General features: G+C 48.4%; 4 protein-coding genes across 4 annotated transcripts; 3 read left to right on the forward strand and 1 right to left on the reverse strand.

Annotated features, from left to right (window-relative positions):
* Positions 1–1,727: 1,727 nt before the first annotated feature.
* K441DRAFT_700596 (uncharacterized protein) lies at positions 1,728–2,965 on the forward strand (the record flags this gene model as incomplete). Its single annotated transcript, XM_067653261.1, has 3 exons — positions 1,728–1,955; positions 2,190–2,583; positions 2,625–2,965. 3 exons carry the CDS (start codon positions 1,728–1,730, stop codon positions 2,963–2,965), a joined length of 963 nt encoding a protein of 320 aa, XP_067497937.1.
* A 1,396-nt stretch (positions 2,966–4,361) lies between these two features.
* K441DRAFT_313560 (uncharacterized protein) lies at positions 4,362–5,264 on the forward strand. Its single transcript, XM_067641119.1, has one exon. The coding sequence runs from the start codon at positions 4,515–4,517 to the stop codon at positions 5,241–5,243; it is 729 nt and encodes a 242-aa protein (XP_067497938.1). The 5' UTR covers positions 4,362–4,514; the 3' UTR covers positions 5,244–5,264.
* A 1,427-nt stretch (positions 5,265–6,691) lies between these two features.
* Positions 6,692–8,301, forward strand: K441DRAFT_708866 (PLP-dependent transferase). The gene is made up of 4 exons (XM_067653812.1): positions 6,692–7,147; positions 7,228–7,258; positions 7,307–7,368; positions 7,401–8,301. The coding sequence occupies exons 1-4, from the start codon at positions 6,824–6,826 to the stop codon at positions 8,109–8,111; spliced, it is 1,128 nt and encodes a 375-aa protein (XP_067497939.1). The 5' UTR covers positions 6,692–6,823; the 3' UTR covers positions 8,112–8,301.
* A 2,515-nt stretch (positions 8,302–10,816) lies between these two features.
* On the reverse strand, positions 10,817–13,961 carry K441DRAFT_646873 (HET-domain-containing protein). The gene is made up of 2 exons (XM_067646833.1): positions 13,654–13,961; positions 10,817–13,572 (listed from the first exon to the last, which is right to left on the reverse strand). Exons 1-2 carry the CDS (start codon positions 13,934–13,936, stop codon positions 11,132–11,134), a joined length of 2,724 nt encoding a protein of 907 aa, XP_067497940.1. The 5' UTR covers positions 13,937–13,961; the 3' UTR covers positions 10,817–11,131.
* Positions 13,962–16,356: the final 2,395 nt, after the last annotated feature.

The following is a 16,356-nucleotide window of genomic DNA, read 5'->3' on the forward strand; positions in this document are numbered from 1 at the left end:
CTCGTGTAGAGCTTCGAGCAGAGCCTTCGAGCAGAGCTTCGAGCAGAGCTTCGTGCAGAGCTTCGTGCAGAGCTTCGTGCAGAGCTTCGTGGCAGAGCTTCGTGCAGAGCTTCGTGCAGAGCTTCGTGCAGAGCTTCGAGCAGAGCTTCAACAGAGCCTTCGACCACGGCTTTGACCAGAGCTTCGAGCGGAGCCTCGACCAGAGCTTCGAGCGGAGCCTCGACCAGAGCTTGACCGAGCCTTGACCAGAGCCTCGACCAGAGCCTCAAGCAGAGCTTCGGCCAGAGCTTCGACCAAGAGCTTCGACCGGAGCTTTAAGCAGAGCCTCGTGCAGAGCCTTGTCGCAGAGCTTTATATAGCAGTTTGTATTCGTGCAGGCGTTCGTGCAGACGTCGTGCAGGCTTCGTGCAGGCTTCGTGCAGGCTTTCGTGCAGGCGTTTATGCAGGTAGCGGAAGAGCAATAAAGCAGGTAATAAGGCCCAGAGTTAGTCTAGATACAATACATTAGCTATTTAGGTATTTATCTACTATAAATATTAATATAGAAGGTTAAATGTTAAGGATTAGTAATGGTTAATAGCTCTAGCTAAATATTTACTATTTTAGTGGTAATATTTAAGGTAAAATATAGCAGTAACTATAACGCCGTTTATAATAATTTTAGTAGCGTTAGAATCGCCTTATAAAGCTCTAGAATATAACATTGGCCAATTATCTATAAAGGCGTTAGTTTATTATTAATTAATAGTAGTAAAGTTTTAAGTAGAGCTTTAAAGGGGAGATTCGCTTATTTAAGGCGAAATATAGTAATAACCACCAGGCCGTTTGCAATAATTTTAGCAGCATTAAAATTGCCCTATAAAGTTCTAGAATATAACGTTAGCCAATTATTTATAAAGGCGTTAGTTCATTATTAATTAATAGCTAAATAATTTAGTATAGCGCGCGAGTTTATATAAGAATTATATATAAATTGGCGCGAGGGACTAATAAATTTCCGAACCGTGTACCAGACGACAACAACATAAGATGATTAATCTGTTATGTAAGCAGCTTATGATTGGTTGATCGTCTGGGACCGAGATAAGTCAAAACCCCATTAACCACGTTATTATAATAAATTGCTAATAATTTTTAAATACGAATTTTTAATTTTTAATTTTGGTGTTTTTTTATACTTATATTAAAAAGCATAGAATTATAGCTAAAAAGGCTGTGGTAATTAGTGCTTTTTTTTTAAAGGAAAGTACATAAATATTAAATATACATTATTGGAAATACATTGGAAATACTTAATAGTCTTATAATTTAATATATTAACTATAGCAATATTTAATAAATATACTAAAACTATTTTTTAAATGCCTTCTAAACTGTGAGGTGACAGGCTCCGCACCACCCAGCCACGGCACAAACCCTAAAAGGTAAGCGAGTGACTGGCAAGATGCCAGGCACGGCTGTGCGGAACAATACATATAGGCGAGGTGACTTCGTCACCTGACATAAACCTATTTAAAAAAATATATATATATAATTTAGCCTTTTTAGATTTTTTCCTACCTTTCCTACCTATAATTGGGGTTTTAGTATTATAGTATCTAAATTTAGATAGTTTAGACGCTGCTTTTAGAGGCTCTAACACCGCGTTAAACCCCGCAACTCCTTACCGCCCTTACCCCTAATTACTACCCTAATCTATAAAGATACGAGAACGAGTTGGGATTCGCATGGATTCTGATGGAGTTGATGCCTGGGAAGCCACTCGCGGATCGATAGAAAGTGGTGTCGCTGACTGCAAAGGAAGAGCTAGTGAAAAATCCGCTGGGTACGCTGCAAAACTCTATCGTAAGAAGTTTGGTATTATCGGGAATATCTACAACTCCCATGAAACCACAGGCATTGCACAAGCTAAAGCACTGAAACCGAGCCCAGAGGAGGAGATTGCAGTTCAGAGTGTAAGAAATACCCCACGAGATGGGGAAATTACCCTGGAACAAGGAAGTCACTAATGGAAACAGGTCGACGGTCAACTACTTGTGGAAAATACAGCGCCACTTTACGTGCGATTGAAAGTGCGGTTGATCCTAACGATCAAACGGTGCAATTTCCTACCGTATTTAAGTCGAATAATAGCTAAGGCAGACAGCGATACGTTAAAGAAGCTCTACACAATTAACATGCGCTTTCAGCTGGCCATGACCAGATCCTGTACTATACCACATGAGAGCCTACAAACTATGGAGCGAACGGAGATCGTCGATGGCAGGATCGTTGCACCTGAGTTCTTCATGGGAGGTCCTGGGAGCCAAGACATCTTAAAAGGCCATTTCAAATGTAGCCGGGAATGGCTTGTCGCGAAACTCAATATGGTACTGAATGACTGTTGTCGAGTTTGCCGCGAATCGAAGGAGGAAGATGATTTAGAAGAGGCAGAGCTGGTGCAGCAGGTCACCCTTAGATTGACCAAGGGATTACCGAAGCCGTTCGCAGAGAATGATAAGACTCACGAACCAACTGTGCTATTTCACGACGATCTGTCTGCTCGGAACATCCTGGCTGATAAAAATAGAGTAGTGGCTGCTGGTTAGACTGGGAGCTTGCTTCAGTCTTTCCACTATACAAAGCATGTCAGCTCCTCAAGTTCCTCGATGACACCAAACAAATGCAAATGCCCGCCCAGGAAGGATTTCGATGCGACAAAAACAGAGAGATAGGCGAGGAATTTTGGGAGTATATGCAGGACTACGAGAAAATCCAATTACGCCAGGTATTCTTGGAGGAAATGGAGCGGGTTGAGCCAGCCTGGGTTAAGGAATATCGTAGATCCACAGTGAAGGCAGACTTCGAGTCTGCAGTGGATATAGCAGACAGTGGGTGGTACAAGAAAGCGATCAATGGATGGCTGGACCAGTTGGACGCGGGCGGGGGGGTGGTGAGTCTGAGATGGACGCGGTTCAATGCGTGATTTAGTTAAGGCAGCAAAGGAAATAAATAGATGAAGCAAGAACTTGTGTAAGAGCATTGTAGGAGAGTCGGTATCATACCAAGTAATTAACTTTTCTCTGCATGTTGAAAGACGCTCTGGAGAGGGGTTTGGACCCTTAGATGGCAGAATGAGATACCCTTTTCACCCCTCTCCCAGAGAACGAAGCTCTTCCTCGACCTTACTCATCAAATTTCAATTCACACCAAAGTTAGCTGCTTGCTCTCGTAACTTGGGCAGGGAGGACCTGCGGTGGCCTATGCGATTCCTTCTCCACAATACGGAAACCCAGTGCCGAGAAGGATTTAATTTAATATCTACCGTGCGTAGCTAGGACAGGGAAGCCGTGTGTTTTTGCCGTGGATCTTGTGGTGTGTGTTGTAGTTGCACGAATAATTTGCGGCATAGCTTCCTTGCCAAGCTTGTTGGGAAACTCCACCATCAAACCTCGGCGGTTAGGGTTTGTCTCTCGTGACTGGGGTTTTAGCCTCATCACCTTGCTGCAGCCCTCGAGATACTTCCCCTGCGTCGGACTGTTAAAAAGGTTCAGAAACTATAGAGGGCAACGCAGCCATGCGGCTATGCAGGGGATCAAGAGCCGCAGTGCTCGGGGGTCCAGTACCATGCGCGTGGATGGCGTGATCGTTCGTCCCTTGTTGCATAAGCAAGCATCCCACTCTGAACACAGCCTCATTGCGCTCCGTCGCTTCGTCCTTCCTTCGCTCCAGTAATTTCCCAGGATTTAGTGCACGCGGCGCAGCCTTTGGGCTAAATTCGCTTCAGCTCAGGAGACGTGCAGCTCATCACATCTTTCCCGGCATCATCATGAATGTAATAAAGCGTGCCGAATTTGCATTGGGCCGCGCGCCTGATCTGATGCACCGAAAGGGAGGAATATTCTGCTTCTGGTCGTGGGCGTATGGAATGAGTCCGTGGGCGTCTCATACTTGTCCGAGCAAGCCCCCGGGCTGAAGCCCAGGCTTCGGATCGCGAGTCTTGTCATGTCTCTGCCACTGCCCCTTATAGGAGGCCGGTTTTGTCAACTCCTTTCCTATTCGTCAAAAAGCCCGTCTCCGTTTTTGTTCGTTCTGAAGCGGCTTGAGGCGTATGACTGCTCCCACGGCTTTTTAGTCGAGCCATCCACAAGCTCCAAGGCATCCTTGAGAGGCTGAGGTGAAGCTGGCTGGATTCATGACGCTTTTTTTGAGATTTCAAAATCGTCATGGCGGTCACTGCCGTCGGGCCGTGGGGTCTTAGACGTGCTTAGAGTATATGTTCCGCCTAATGCCCAGTCTCTTTTCTTCGTGGTTTCCAAGGCTTCTTTCCTCCTCTCTCTTATTACAGGCAATGAACGCGTCTTTCAGCTGTGTTGCGCAAATATTCTCGTATTCCAGTTTTGGTTGCCTTAGCCTCCACCTTCATTTAAGCCCTGACACAGTACCTACATACCAAGTGCAGACCAAATACAAGTATACAAGTACTTGCCAAGTTCCCGCATTCTAAGTACTCAAAGTCTTCCACCAGAGCCACAATGGCGCCTGTAGCAGCAGCAACCTCTTCTGCGGCCACTACCACTGCCTCTGCCTCTGCCACTTCAACAGCAACTCCCTCACATAGCGGTAATGACAACATTGCCAGCATTGTTGCGGGAGGAGTTTTCGGCGTCTTCCTTCTTGCTGCCATTGTAATGCTTATATTTTGGCTCATCAACCGTCGACGCGAACATAATAGCCTTCCGCCATCCCACCGACCCACCGCAACCTATCGGCCTTTCTTGAGGAGCAGCTCCGCAAACTCACAGTCAAAGAGCCTCCTTGCGAATGCGGAAACACCACAGCTAGACGATAAATCCTCCATGTTCAGCCGGGACCGCTCGTCCAGCTCAGCAACACTCGCCATTTATATCCCGAATGATGAGCAATCAGCCCGGCGGAAAAGCACCAACTCTCTCAACTTAGTTCCTTTGCAAATCACCCCGATCTCCGAGATTAGCAATCCTATAGACAGGGCTATGAGCAATGGAAGTCGAGGAAGTAGGGTGAGCCGAATAAGCAGCGGGAATGGTAGTGATGAGGAATCTGGAGAAGCCCAAGATCTTGGGGTTGCACGGACAAGGCCACGAAGCACATCCACGGCCAGCACGAGATATTACGACCCGAACCCAACGCCTGTAGTTCCCGAGGTTCCCACTCTCTGGCTAGGGGAACAGCGGTTGAGCGCTCTGAATGGGAGTGGAAGTTTTCAGCGTGTGCGATTATGACCGCGTCATCTTCAATTACTTTTTCTTTTATTTAGACCTATTTCACGGTTTTTCTTTGGTCTGCACTTCCCCAAAGTGGATATATGGTTGGACATATGGTCGTGGGCAGAACAGGAGAACGGCTATATTTCCCTTTCTGAAGGGGGATGCATCTGTTTTTATCGGCCGAGCATTACATTTCTCTTTTTGTTTGATTACAAGGGCTTGCTTTAAACGCATAGCGATGAATACCCACATACCCCCTGCGCAGTTTTGCAGCAGCGAGCGAGTAATAATAAAAAGTTAGGTCTGACGTTCGATTAATCCTAAATCCACTCTTATATTTTGGGTTAATTTCTGCCCGTGCCGCTGAAAATTGCAAAGAACCTCGGAAACACCCAAGGAGGAATACCCCTCACGACTCTCACGAGGCCCCTGCTCTGCGTCTTGCCCAAAGACAAAAAACCTAGCACTGCAAAGAACCCTAGACCACAAGAACGTCAAAAGTTGCCCAGTTCTACAGCTATATTAGGCCATAAAATATCCAACTAACCTAAAATTTTAAGTTGGTCTAAGATATTATACTGATATAATTATATTGTTAAATATCTTTAACATTGTTGTGTACAAACAAGACGACCATTTTGCAGTGCCACCTTTGTTGTTAACTGCTTGACATCCAGTAGAACCCGGTGCCACAGTATGTCTCACGATAATCACTAGTTATGATCATATCAGGCCCTGCATCCGTAATCTACCCGCTCACGCCACGCACACATAGCCAACCTAAAGTAAGCGTCATCGCACTTGAAGCCCCCTTCTACTAAGCCAACTAATCAAGCAGCGCTTCCCCGGATTTCAGAGTCCCAAGTACCTGGTATTCTGACCCCGAGTGGCCGGTACAGTCAGATTAGGCCGCCGGGAGCGGTAGGAGACAAAACTAGCGGCAGGGATGGGTGCACAGCCACTCGGTCGCCTATAGTTGGGGGTGTATGCGCAATGGTTCGCGGCTTACACGTTGCGGCGTTGCTTGCTACTGACGCATGAAATCCCGCAGCATGTCACCAAGAATAGAGGATAGCAAGATGCTGGAGGCCGCGAAACTCTGGGTTGGCTTTATGCTGGGAGCGTGGCGGGACGTCGGCCTTTCCTCGCAGTGGCGATTGGGGGCCAGGTCATTCTGCGAAAGACGTGTGCCCGCCACCAGCTAACTATAATTCAAACACTAGTAATAGATAAGGAATTGGAGATTGTGAGGACACGGGAAACTGGCTGCCCGTGGTTTGCCGACGCAAGTTTGCCGTCGGGAAACCGTCTTGGCTTTCCACTCCCCGCTTCTAGGCATTCTTATCCTTGCGGGGTGATGTCACGGAGACTCGATCCTATTAATTCTATTGGCCAGCTCCTATCGATAACAGTAAGACGAAATGTACCGGCGGAAGGGATACTCCAACATCGGCGCCGCCCAACTCCAAGCAGATGCTGAGTCCTCTTTACTCAACTACGGCACCAAACATCACCCAGAAATTATCACCCATGCTAAAGAGCACTACATCTACACGGCCACCGGGCACCGCATGCTAGACTAGACACTCGGACAGATGTCGTGCCTGATTGGGCATGGCCATCCTAAGACCGTAGAGACAATCACCCAGCACGCCGCTGGCCTGGACCACCTCTTCAGTGGAATGCTCTCCTCGCCCGTGATCCAATTGGGGGAGCGGTTGACAGACCTGCTCCCAAAAGGCCTGGATAAAGCGTTCTTCCTCAGCGCTGGCGGTGAAAGCAACGAGACTGCTATCAAGCTTGCGAAGTTTTACACAGGCAAGTTGGAGGTTGTGGGACTGGGCGGGAGCTGGCACGGCATGGCGGGCGCTGCGGTGGGCACGCAGTATCATTCTGGGAGGACGGGGTATGGTCCTTTGGTAAGCATCCCTTCTCCTCCCCTAAGATTCCCTACTCCTGCCGCTACGCGTAGAACAATAGCAATTGACACCCTCCCCAGATCCCCAGGACCCACCAGCTGCCCTGCCCGAGTGCCTACCGCTCGCCCATCTGCTACCCCGATGGCTCCTACGACTAAGCAACAGAAGTCGCGTACGGCTTCTCCGTGGTCGACCGCGCCTCCTGCGGCTCGCTGGCCGCCGTAATCCTCGAGCTGATCCTATCATCCGGCAGCATGATCGTGCTACGCCGGGCTACCTCAAAGCGCCGAAAGCGCACCGCGAAACCCGCAGCATGCTTCTGATCGTCGGCGAAGCGCACACGAGGGTCGGGCGCGCGGGCGACCTGTTCGCTTTCATACACGCGGACAACGACGTCGTGCCGGACGTGCCGACGCTCAGCAAGACGCTCGGGAACGGCCTGCCGCTCAGCGCGGTGGTCGCGAGCGATGCGATTGCGACCGTGTGTCGGGACCGCGGGCACCTCTTCTACACGATGCACGTCAACGACCCGCTGCCCGCGGCTGTCGGGCTGAAAGTCCTCGACGTTGTCGTGCGGGACGGCCTTGTCGAGCGGTCGCGCCGCCTCGGTGTGCGGCTGCAGGCTACGCTGCGTGAGTTGCAGACGCGGTATACGTGCGTGTGCGATGTGCGTGGGCGCGACTTGATGGCTGGCTTGGAGATCGTTGTGGACCGCGAGACGAAGGCTGAGGCGACCGAGTTAGGGTATATGATTGCAGCACGCATGACGGAGCTGGGGCTCTTGGCGCAGCTGAGCACCAACCTGAGCTTTGCGGGATGCTTTGGGATTGCACCGCCTATTACCATGACTGAGGAACAGTTGGAGGAAGGTTTGGCGATTATGGAGGAGGCGTTTCGGAGTACGGAGGGCACGATGCCATTGTATGGGGTGGATGAGAAGGCCGAGGCGAATTCGCAGGAATAAAGTCGACAGTGAGAGGTGTTTAGAAAGAATTGATGTAGGTATACCATACTTCCCATTTCGTTCTAGCTTGGACTTCATTGAAATCCTCTCATAAATACATACATTATCGTAATCAGTTAATCTAGATATGATCGGTATCCCTACGGTCACAGAGCCATGATCAATTTGTCAATCTCAAAATCAACCTCCCACGCGGTCCGAATTGAGCGTGATTCGTGATCAATTTAGATACTTTTAAGTCTCTTTTGATAGCAATTAAATACCCTTTTGGTAGACAATATAGATCAGTATGGTCACGAATCTAGTGCATATAGACTGCAGAGCTTCGATGCAGAACTCTCTGCTCAAGATCTGATACAATAGTTGATTGCGATTTTGTCGAACAAGACGATCAAGAATGAAAACCCCGGTTTATTGCGAGAGGCTCTGGAGCCTCATTAAATACACGAATTGGGTGGGTTAAGGGCACCCCTGAACTGGGCTTGATAGTAGTGATCGACGCCAGGCCGACAGATTTTAATTTGAAGCATTATATACTAAACATTTTGATCACCTGATAACCAAATCGCCGCGTAGTACAGTGGAATTAGTAAGTACCCAACCCCAATTCGATACGATACGCGCGCAAGAAGAGAACATATTAGATCGGACGGGATCCGGACAGTAACACTTGGCAGTAACTTTATTGTCCGAATCTTCTACCAAACTAGTGGGTACAGTCTGTACAGGCTCCAGTGTCCCCCTCCCTATGTGCGCGCGCAACACACACACAACAATTCCGCTCCATACGCACTAGAGAATTCCAAGTTTAACTCTTGTAATTAAGCTTAAAAAATTAAAGGCTTTGCTCCTTGCGGGTGCACAGCTCTTTTGGTAAGCGCACAGTACCTACGCTGGATGGTGCACTTGACTAGTGATTACCGAAATTACTGCGTGTTGCGCGCGCATACAGGGGGGGGACGCTGGAGCCTGTACAGACTGTAAGGGAAGCTAAGGCACTAGCCTCCCCCACCTACCCCTTGCCTAGAGTAGTTAAATTCAGCCCTTCTGCTTCTATCTTTGCCCCTGTCTCTGCTCCCTCCTGTGCTTTTATATGAGGATATAGGCAGAGACGTAAGTGAGTGGAGACGCATATAAACAGAGACGCGAGCAGAGGCGCGAGCAGAGACGTGAATGAAGACGCAAGTCAGTGATTAATTGGACTGGGGTCTATTTGGAGCTCCAGTGTGGATTCAAGTTCGATGTGGATTTGGATTAAGCCTTCTGATTGGTGGGTTGGAGTGGTCCTTGGCTAATTTGACTCCTGGAGCTCCAGATCTATACCCAATTCGCACTGCGGCTGAGGAGGAATAGAGCGCTAAGGAGTTAGTGCACAATATAAAGCCAATCGGCAACTCTCTCGACTCTAGCCATAGAATTTAGGACACCTAGTCATCCTGCCCCTGCTACTATCGCTTCACCACCCTGGCGCATCAGGTTGAAAGCGCGTGTTGATCACGCTAATCAAAATGCATAGATTTATACCTAAAAAGGGTAAAAATACGTTGAAATGGCCGTGTGTATTACTTTAAAAGGTATAAACTCTGCCGTTTGATCACCAAGATCAACACGCGCTTTCAACCGGATGCGCCAGGGTGGTCTATATTTAGTGCTATATTTAACTTTCCTACCTCTACTACCCAACGACATCATCCTTGCCCTAAAATCAATTAATTTAAAAGGCAATACCAGATGCTGCAGCGGAGGCACCTCAGAGGGAGCCAGTGAGCCGGGGGAGCCAGGTGGGCCGCATGAGCCAGTGGTAATAGAGTCATGATGGGGGTGCATATGCTGCCCTTAACATGCGATTAAGGTAGAAGATTACGAAGCTTCTTATATGGAAGCTTTGTAGTTTGGGGTTAATTTAGTACGTCCTTCCTTACCTTTTTCCTTACCTTCTACCAAGACTTACTATTTATAGTACATATCTGATCTGGAGCCATGTTAGAGTCCTGGAGCTCCACCGCCTCCCCAGCGTATGGAGTGGATTTGGGGGTCAAATCCACTCCAATCCAATCCAATAAGATCACTGACGCAAGTAGAGACGCGAACAGAGACGCGAGCAGAGACGCAAGCAGAGACACCGGCAGAGACACCGGCAGAAGTAGAAAGGGGAACGTTAAAGCTTAAGCACTGTTCACCCAGACCTACCTTCCTACTTCTCTGCTCCTCCTCCCATACCTCCTGCTTCCCCCCTATCTCTGCCTGTGTCTCTGCTCGTGCCTCTACTTATATCTCTACTTATATCTCCTTACGTGTTTCTTTACACGTCTTATTAGGTAGCAATGTAGAGACGTAGAAACGCAGAGACGTAGAGACGTAGAGACGTAGATGTAGGCTAGAGGTATGGAGGCGTAGTGGTAGGGAGGCGGGGAGGCAGAGGCGTATAGAGAACACTAAAAAAATAAGCTCTACGCCACTGATTTTACACCGGCAGAATTGAACTTGGCAGAAGGTTCGGACAATAAAGTTACTGCCAAGTGTTACTATCCAGATCCTGTCCGGAAAGGATTTAGGAACTCGGGGACTCGAGGAATATAATATGACTACTAGCTTAGAGCATTTTGCCTGAGCCCCGGTCTTGCATGTAGTTGGGATTGATATCCTTCAGTGGTTTTAGTATGCATAGAGAATATGATAGTCTGCCAAAAGGATTTACGGGTTGCGTTGAGACGAAGATGGTCGATGTGAATTAGTCACCTATGGCCAAGACTAAATGACGCCGAAGGAGAATAGCAGTTCTGCCAGACTTCCTGAAGATCAAGGATATAGAATGAAAGAAAACTTCCGCCACGTATGCGTATACAGTTCGATGACCAAGAGAAGAGTAGCGTGATGGAAGGATGAAGTAGTGACAGAACCCACCATATGCAATGCTAAGAGTTCACAACTGAAAATGCACTCGTCTAGAAAATGGCCTCCAAAAGAGTGGTTAAACATCAATAGATCCCTGAGAAGTTCCCCTCAGCCAACCCTACAACTCAAACAATCTCAACTCTAATAATCTTCGATTCCCTCGTGAACACCTCCTTATTCTTAACCCAATGCTCAATATACTGTGTCCATCGCCCGATCCTTTCAAACGCTCCCGGTACCCTAGACGACGGCCTCAGTATCAGACCCCTATGTCTCAGCTGCGGGTTTTCGTCTTCGTCGTCGAATGTCTCGGTGAATGTGCCGATGTAAAGGCAGTACACAGTTCCGCCCTCTACATCTTTAGCTGTCTCGATGGCGTGCTGGTCTTCGACAGTATCGTAGCTTAGGCGCAGCGAATTGAACACGTTGTAAGGCTCGGCGGTAACGTAGGATTGAATAGAGGAGGAGATGCTTGTGGTTGAGCGGGAGGATTGAGACGATCGGGGTCGGGATCGGGATCGAGCTCGGCTTAAGAGGTCTAGGATGAGCGGTTTATGGAGGGGTGAGGTGAGGTAGGAGGAGACGCTTGAGGAACGGCTGGAGCGGCTGGAGGATGGGCTGGAGGATACAGAAGAAGATGTCGGGCTTTGAGGCTTTATGATTGGAGATGGAAGAGTGGAGGAGAGTGTGGATGAAGTGAGAGGAGCTAGCATCTTATTTGGCGCGATCATAGCTTGAGGCCTGTTGGGTGGAGAAAGGAGATAGGGAGAAATGTTGGTGGACATTGGGACGCTTGGAGCCTTCGGGGGTATAGATGGAGGAATGTGGATTTCAGCGCTGCTATGCTCTTCGTCTGAGTCAGAGGAGTACGGAGCATAGGAAACCCATTGACTCGTATCAGCGTTTCCTGTTTCTCTGTAATCATCTCTTATATCTTCATCTGAGTCTTCATCTGAGTCCTCATACGACTCCTTATCAGATTCTTCATCATCGTCATTATCCTCATTCTCAGCGTCATATTTTGCATCATCCTCTTCAACAGCAGTGTACCATTCTTCGCTACTCGAGTCACTTTCGTCGTCAGATTCTGTATCATATTCTGCATCAAAATGGTCCTTCGAAAAACCTATTTTCACAACGGCGCAAACAGCTCCTTCCAGAACAATACTCCCACCAGAAATCGCGCCATATATGTTGCCTTTATCAACCGTACTAGAAGCACTGATGATAGACAAACGAGAGTCTTGCTCATAGGTCACCGTGGGTGCCCAGCTTGTTGGTTTTGGTTTCGATTCAGCTTCCCAGTCCATTCCAGATGCGTTACACCCCCAAGTCAACGCCGCCCATGACCAGGAGGGAACACCAAATGCTTTCGAAAGCTTCTGGCGCATAGGACCAGCGGCTTGCTTGTTGTCTCCGGCCGCCCACAGGAGACCTCGCGGCAAGTCACTTTCCCACACACCGGCCAAGTACCTCTCTTGCTGAGGAAAGTTATTCGCGAATCTGCTCGCAAGTCCGAAAAGTGAGGGAAGCCTATCAGACTCGTACGTCAGATTTAAGAGACTATGTTCCTCTACGATTGTTCTCCATAGCCCGTGAAGTTCTTGCTTGGTAGTCAATTCGCCAAGACTAGCAACCCGATTTTTGAAGGCACTCCAACTATCCTTACCGGGAGGTTTTCCGTCCAGAGTTTTGCATTCACAGAGCTGCTCAACCTTGCAGACCCAGACCATCTCGTTGGCATGCAAGTGAACTGTTCGTGGGGAGAGAGCTTGCTCTTGATAAACCCATGCCCGTTGCAGCAAAGGCGCTGTTTCTTTATGCTTTCGGTCCCATCGCGCTGTTCCCACAACTTCATGGGAGGAGTCGAGAGCTAGGCGGATTCTTATAGCCTGACTTGTCCTTCTACTATTGGTAGGTACCCGGAACGATCTAACTTCACACTTTCTGATCCTAGATATCGTTTCCTTGGTCAGCGGGTCCGTCTCTTTCGTAACTGTGTCAGCCCACTCTAGCGTATCTCGTGAAGTCCACCTCGCGCCTAGACACCCTTCAAATGCATTAAGAGACCGTGTCGTTGCTATGTTGAGGTAACATCCTGAATAGATATCAGCCATCGCGGCAGATTGCTGTTCCCAGTCGAGCTTGTCACCCTGAACAATACACAGTGAATCTATCCAGAGATAACGTATACCAAGCCAGCGGGTAATATTGACAGCGTCTCGGAATGTTTGCGGAAGATCTTGGAAATCTATCCCTCGCATTCTCTCGAAAAGTGTGTCTTTTGTCGTGGTGAGAAGTTCCTCTTTACCCCAGCTGTGACTAAGCGCCACATAATGTCCTATCCTACCAGAGGATTCGGCGAGGAGGATCCTGTTATCGGATAAGTCAAGGACCCGCTTCGGCAAAGGTCCGGCTTGATTTGGTGGTCTGCTTGTCTGACAGAGTTTGTGGTTCCTGTCACAATTATCGAGCCACGATCTTATTTTCTGGGCGCACTCCTCTCCTCTCGGTTTCGTTGGCACTTCTCCTGCCGGACCAATCGCTGACCACGAGGCTGAACGGGCTGGTATTAGACAATTTGATCAGCAATGTTACGGTGACAAATAAAGAGGCTCAAAGAATGGTAAGTCGAGGAGTAACATACCGCCAGGTGGCGTAAATAGTTCAACATCGAATTCCTCCATGAAACCCCTCCCTTGACTATCCCAGTATCCACCATCCACACTGCATCTCAGCTTCAGACGCAGACTTTGAGATCCAACCCTGCCTTTCCGTCCTTCCTTTTTCTCTTTCCCGCAAGCATCGTGATTCTCGTTATCTAGAATTGCTATCTGATACTCTAGCTCCCGGGCTTTAGGGGGTTGTATTGATCCCATATCCGTCAGGCCACCCTGACTTATCAAGGTGTCTATTGCATCCCTGAGCATACGACATGTCCGGCATCCTCTACCATGTTTGGCTTTGACAGCGGATGAGCGGAGTTCCTGTGACCTGATCCAATAGCGCGGTACTTGGCCGATGGAATATGCGTAAGGATCTTTGTAAAGTTTCGGGAGCTTTTCGAGTTTAAGATCGTAACATAATAAGCAAGATTGCAAGAACGGCATGATGGCGCAAAGAGGGATCGGGTGAATTCGAGTACGAGAAGGGAAATAAATTAAAGAATGATTTTAGGGTAAGCGAATAGTAGGAAGTTATTTCATAGACATGATGAGCGCAAGATTACAATAAGTTAACAACGTCTATCGTAGAAACCAAATTATTTAGGGGCAGAATTAAAATTATGAACAGCGAAAGGACGAACTTGACTGAAAACCAACGTTATCGCCACGAACATCACCGACCTATCGTGAAAAGGGCAGGTAAAGTTGAAGTTGCAGACGTTGAACGGCTGGCTTGGCAGCGACACGCCTGAGAGTCACATGCCGCATGCGTTGGCATTGCATACCAACTGCTATGCGTTCCATTCTTCCATAAACCACAATATTAGATATCGTGGTCCAATACAGAACTGGGCCTGTCCAGCTCGTGATCGTGGGGGTCTTCCGCATCTGATTCTTCAATCTCAGCTACGTGGATTAGCGAGCAAGATTGGAAGCCCCCAAATCTCCATACTCTGGGGATTCTAAATACCAATAGGGCCCCCCAAACGAGGCACCATAAACGAGACAATCGCCCCAGTTGAATTGGACCACGAACTCAATATCCAAAAGCAGGATTTCTACAAATCCGCTGAGGGCATCAAGAAGACCACGAGGATGATGGACTCCTCAACCCGTCCGATTGGGTCTCTTTACCGCGGTGTTCCTTGTCGATGGAGGCCGTCTACCTTTTATCAGACACTGTGAATATTCATACAGCGAAGTTAGCGCCGCTATGCTTCTCGTCGGATTCCATGCACTGTCCAGCCTCGGAACGGGCTTCGAAGGCCGACGTAGCACGGTGCAAGGATAGCACGGCGCAAGGACAGCAGTGCGTATACAAGTCAGTAGGGGAAGTGCACTAACGGCTTCTAAGAAGAAGTAATGACGCCGCAGCATGAATAGCGCTCGACTGAGGCGAACAGAGCCAGTGAAAGAGGTTACGTGAAAAGACACCTCCGGGGGATAAGCTGAAGACCATGAACTAATCTTGAAGTGACTACCGTTCCAGCAGATGCAGCCATGTATCGTTCGTTTCCTGTTCCGCCTGTGCGCAAATATAGCGCACTGCGCGTGCTTACTCTGGATCCTTTCGTTTTCTGCGCTAACGGATACTGAATATGTGTTCATGATCACCATATCCCTGCTCGTGAGAAGTTTGCCAAAACAATACTGCAACAATTCAGATAACTGTTATCTCCACCAAAATCCAAACATAGAAGCCTATCTCAATGTGTCGAAAGCCAAATAGGGCCTAGTTCAGGGGTTCTATAAGGGGGTCTCTCCACTCCACATAAATAGCCTAGATCCTCATCAATTTAATCCTCACACGAGTTCTAACACAATGTGTCTGGAGCACACGAGCGAAGTTCAAAGCTGTCGGTCGAGGAGTACAGCGGCTAACTTCACCTGGATCTAAACTCTAAACTCGCAGGCCAAATCCACCTTAGCAACTCCGTAAACTTCCACAATGAAGCCCAAAAGGGGATTAAAACGGACTAGCGGCAATAGCACCGGAAATCCACCTGGCTAAGATGAGGACGAGAACAAAACCCAAATAAATATAGGTGAAACTTGTAAGAGACAAGGACAAGATAAAGGAATTGACCTCACCAAGCCTTCTTGAAAAATCGGCTCCGTTTAGATCGACTTGTCGTTAGCCTCTTTGATAGGAAGTTCTGCGGTGAAGATGACAAGAGCCGAAAACGTTTCACCGAACTCTTTGCCATACTCTCCGTTCTCGTAGACATATTGGCCACCGGCTTCTCCAACTCGTCAGACAAAGAGAACTGGAGGGTCAATTTCTCTTCTCCTGATGCCACCGCATCACCGCCCGTGAGTTGATCGGCAACCCTAAGCAGCGTCGACGTAGTTAGCCTACTGCTCTCCTCAATGATAACAGTGGCACAGCTCCAACGGCACAAAGTGAGGAAACAATTCTTTTCAAAAGGTTCACAACAATTGGTTCAAAGACTCCGTTATGCCGTATCCGCCGTGCCAATTTCTGAAGCCGCAGGTATCACCAGAACGAACTAACTTGCAAGTCAAATCATTCAGACCCCTCAACAACACCTGTTCTGCAGGAGATCAGGAGAGCGGAAAGGGACATGTCAACATGGTAAAGCATTGACGGTGATCCAGACGCACCGCACACTGGCCAAGACACCACTCTGCAGTCCTGAAGCCCAAGGAAGAGATGCAAACGC

The sequence above is a fragment of the Cenococcum geophilum genome (genome assembly GCF_001692895.1).
Source record: "Cenococcum geophilum 1.58 unplaced genomic scaffold K441scaffold_68, whole genome shotgun sequence".
NCBI classification, from domain to species: Eukaryota; Fungi; Ascomycota; class Dothideomycetes; order Gloniales; family Gloniaceae; genus Cenococcum; species Cenococcum geophilum.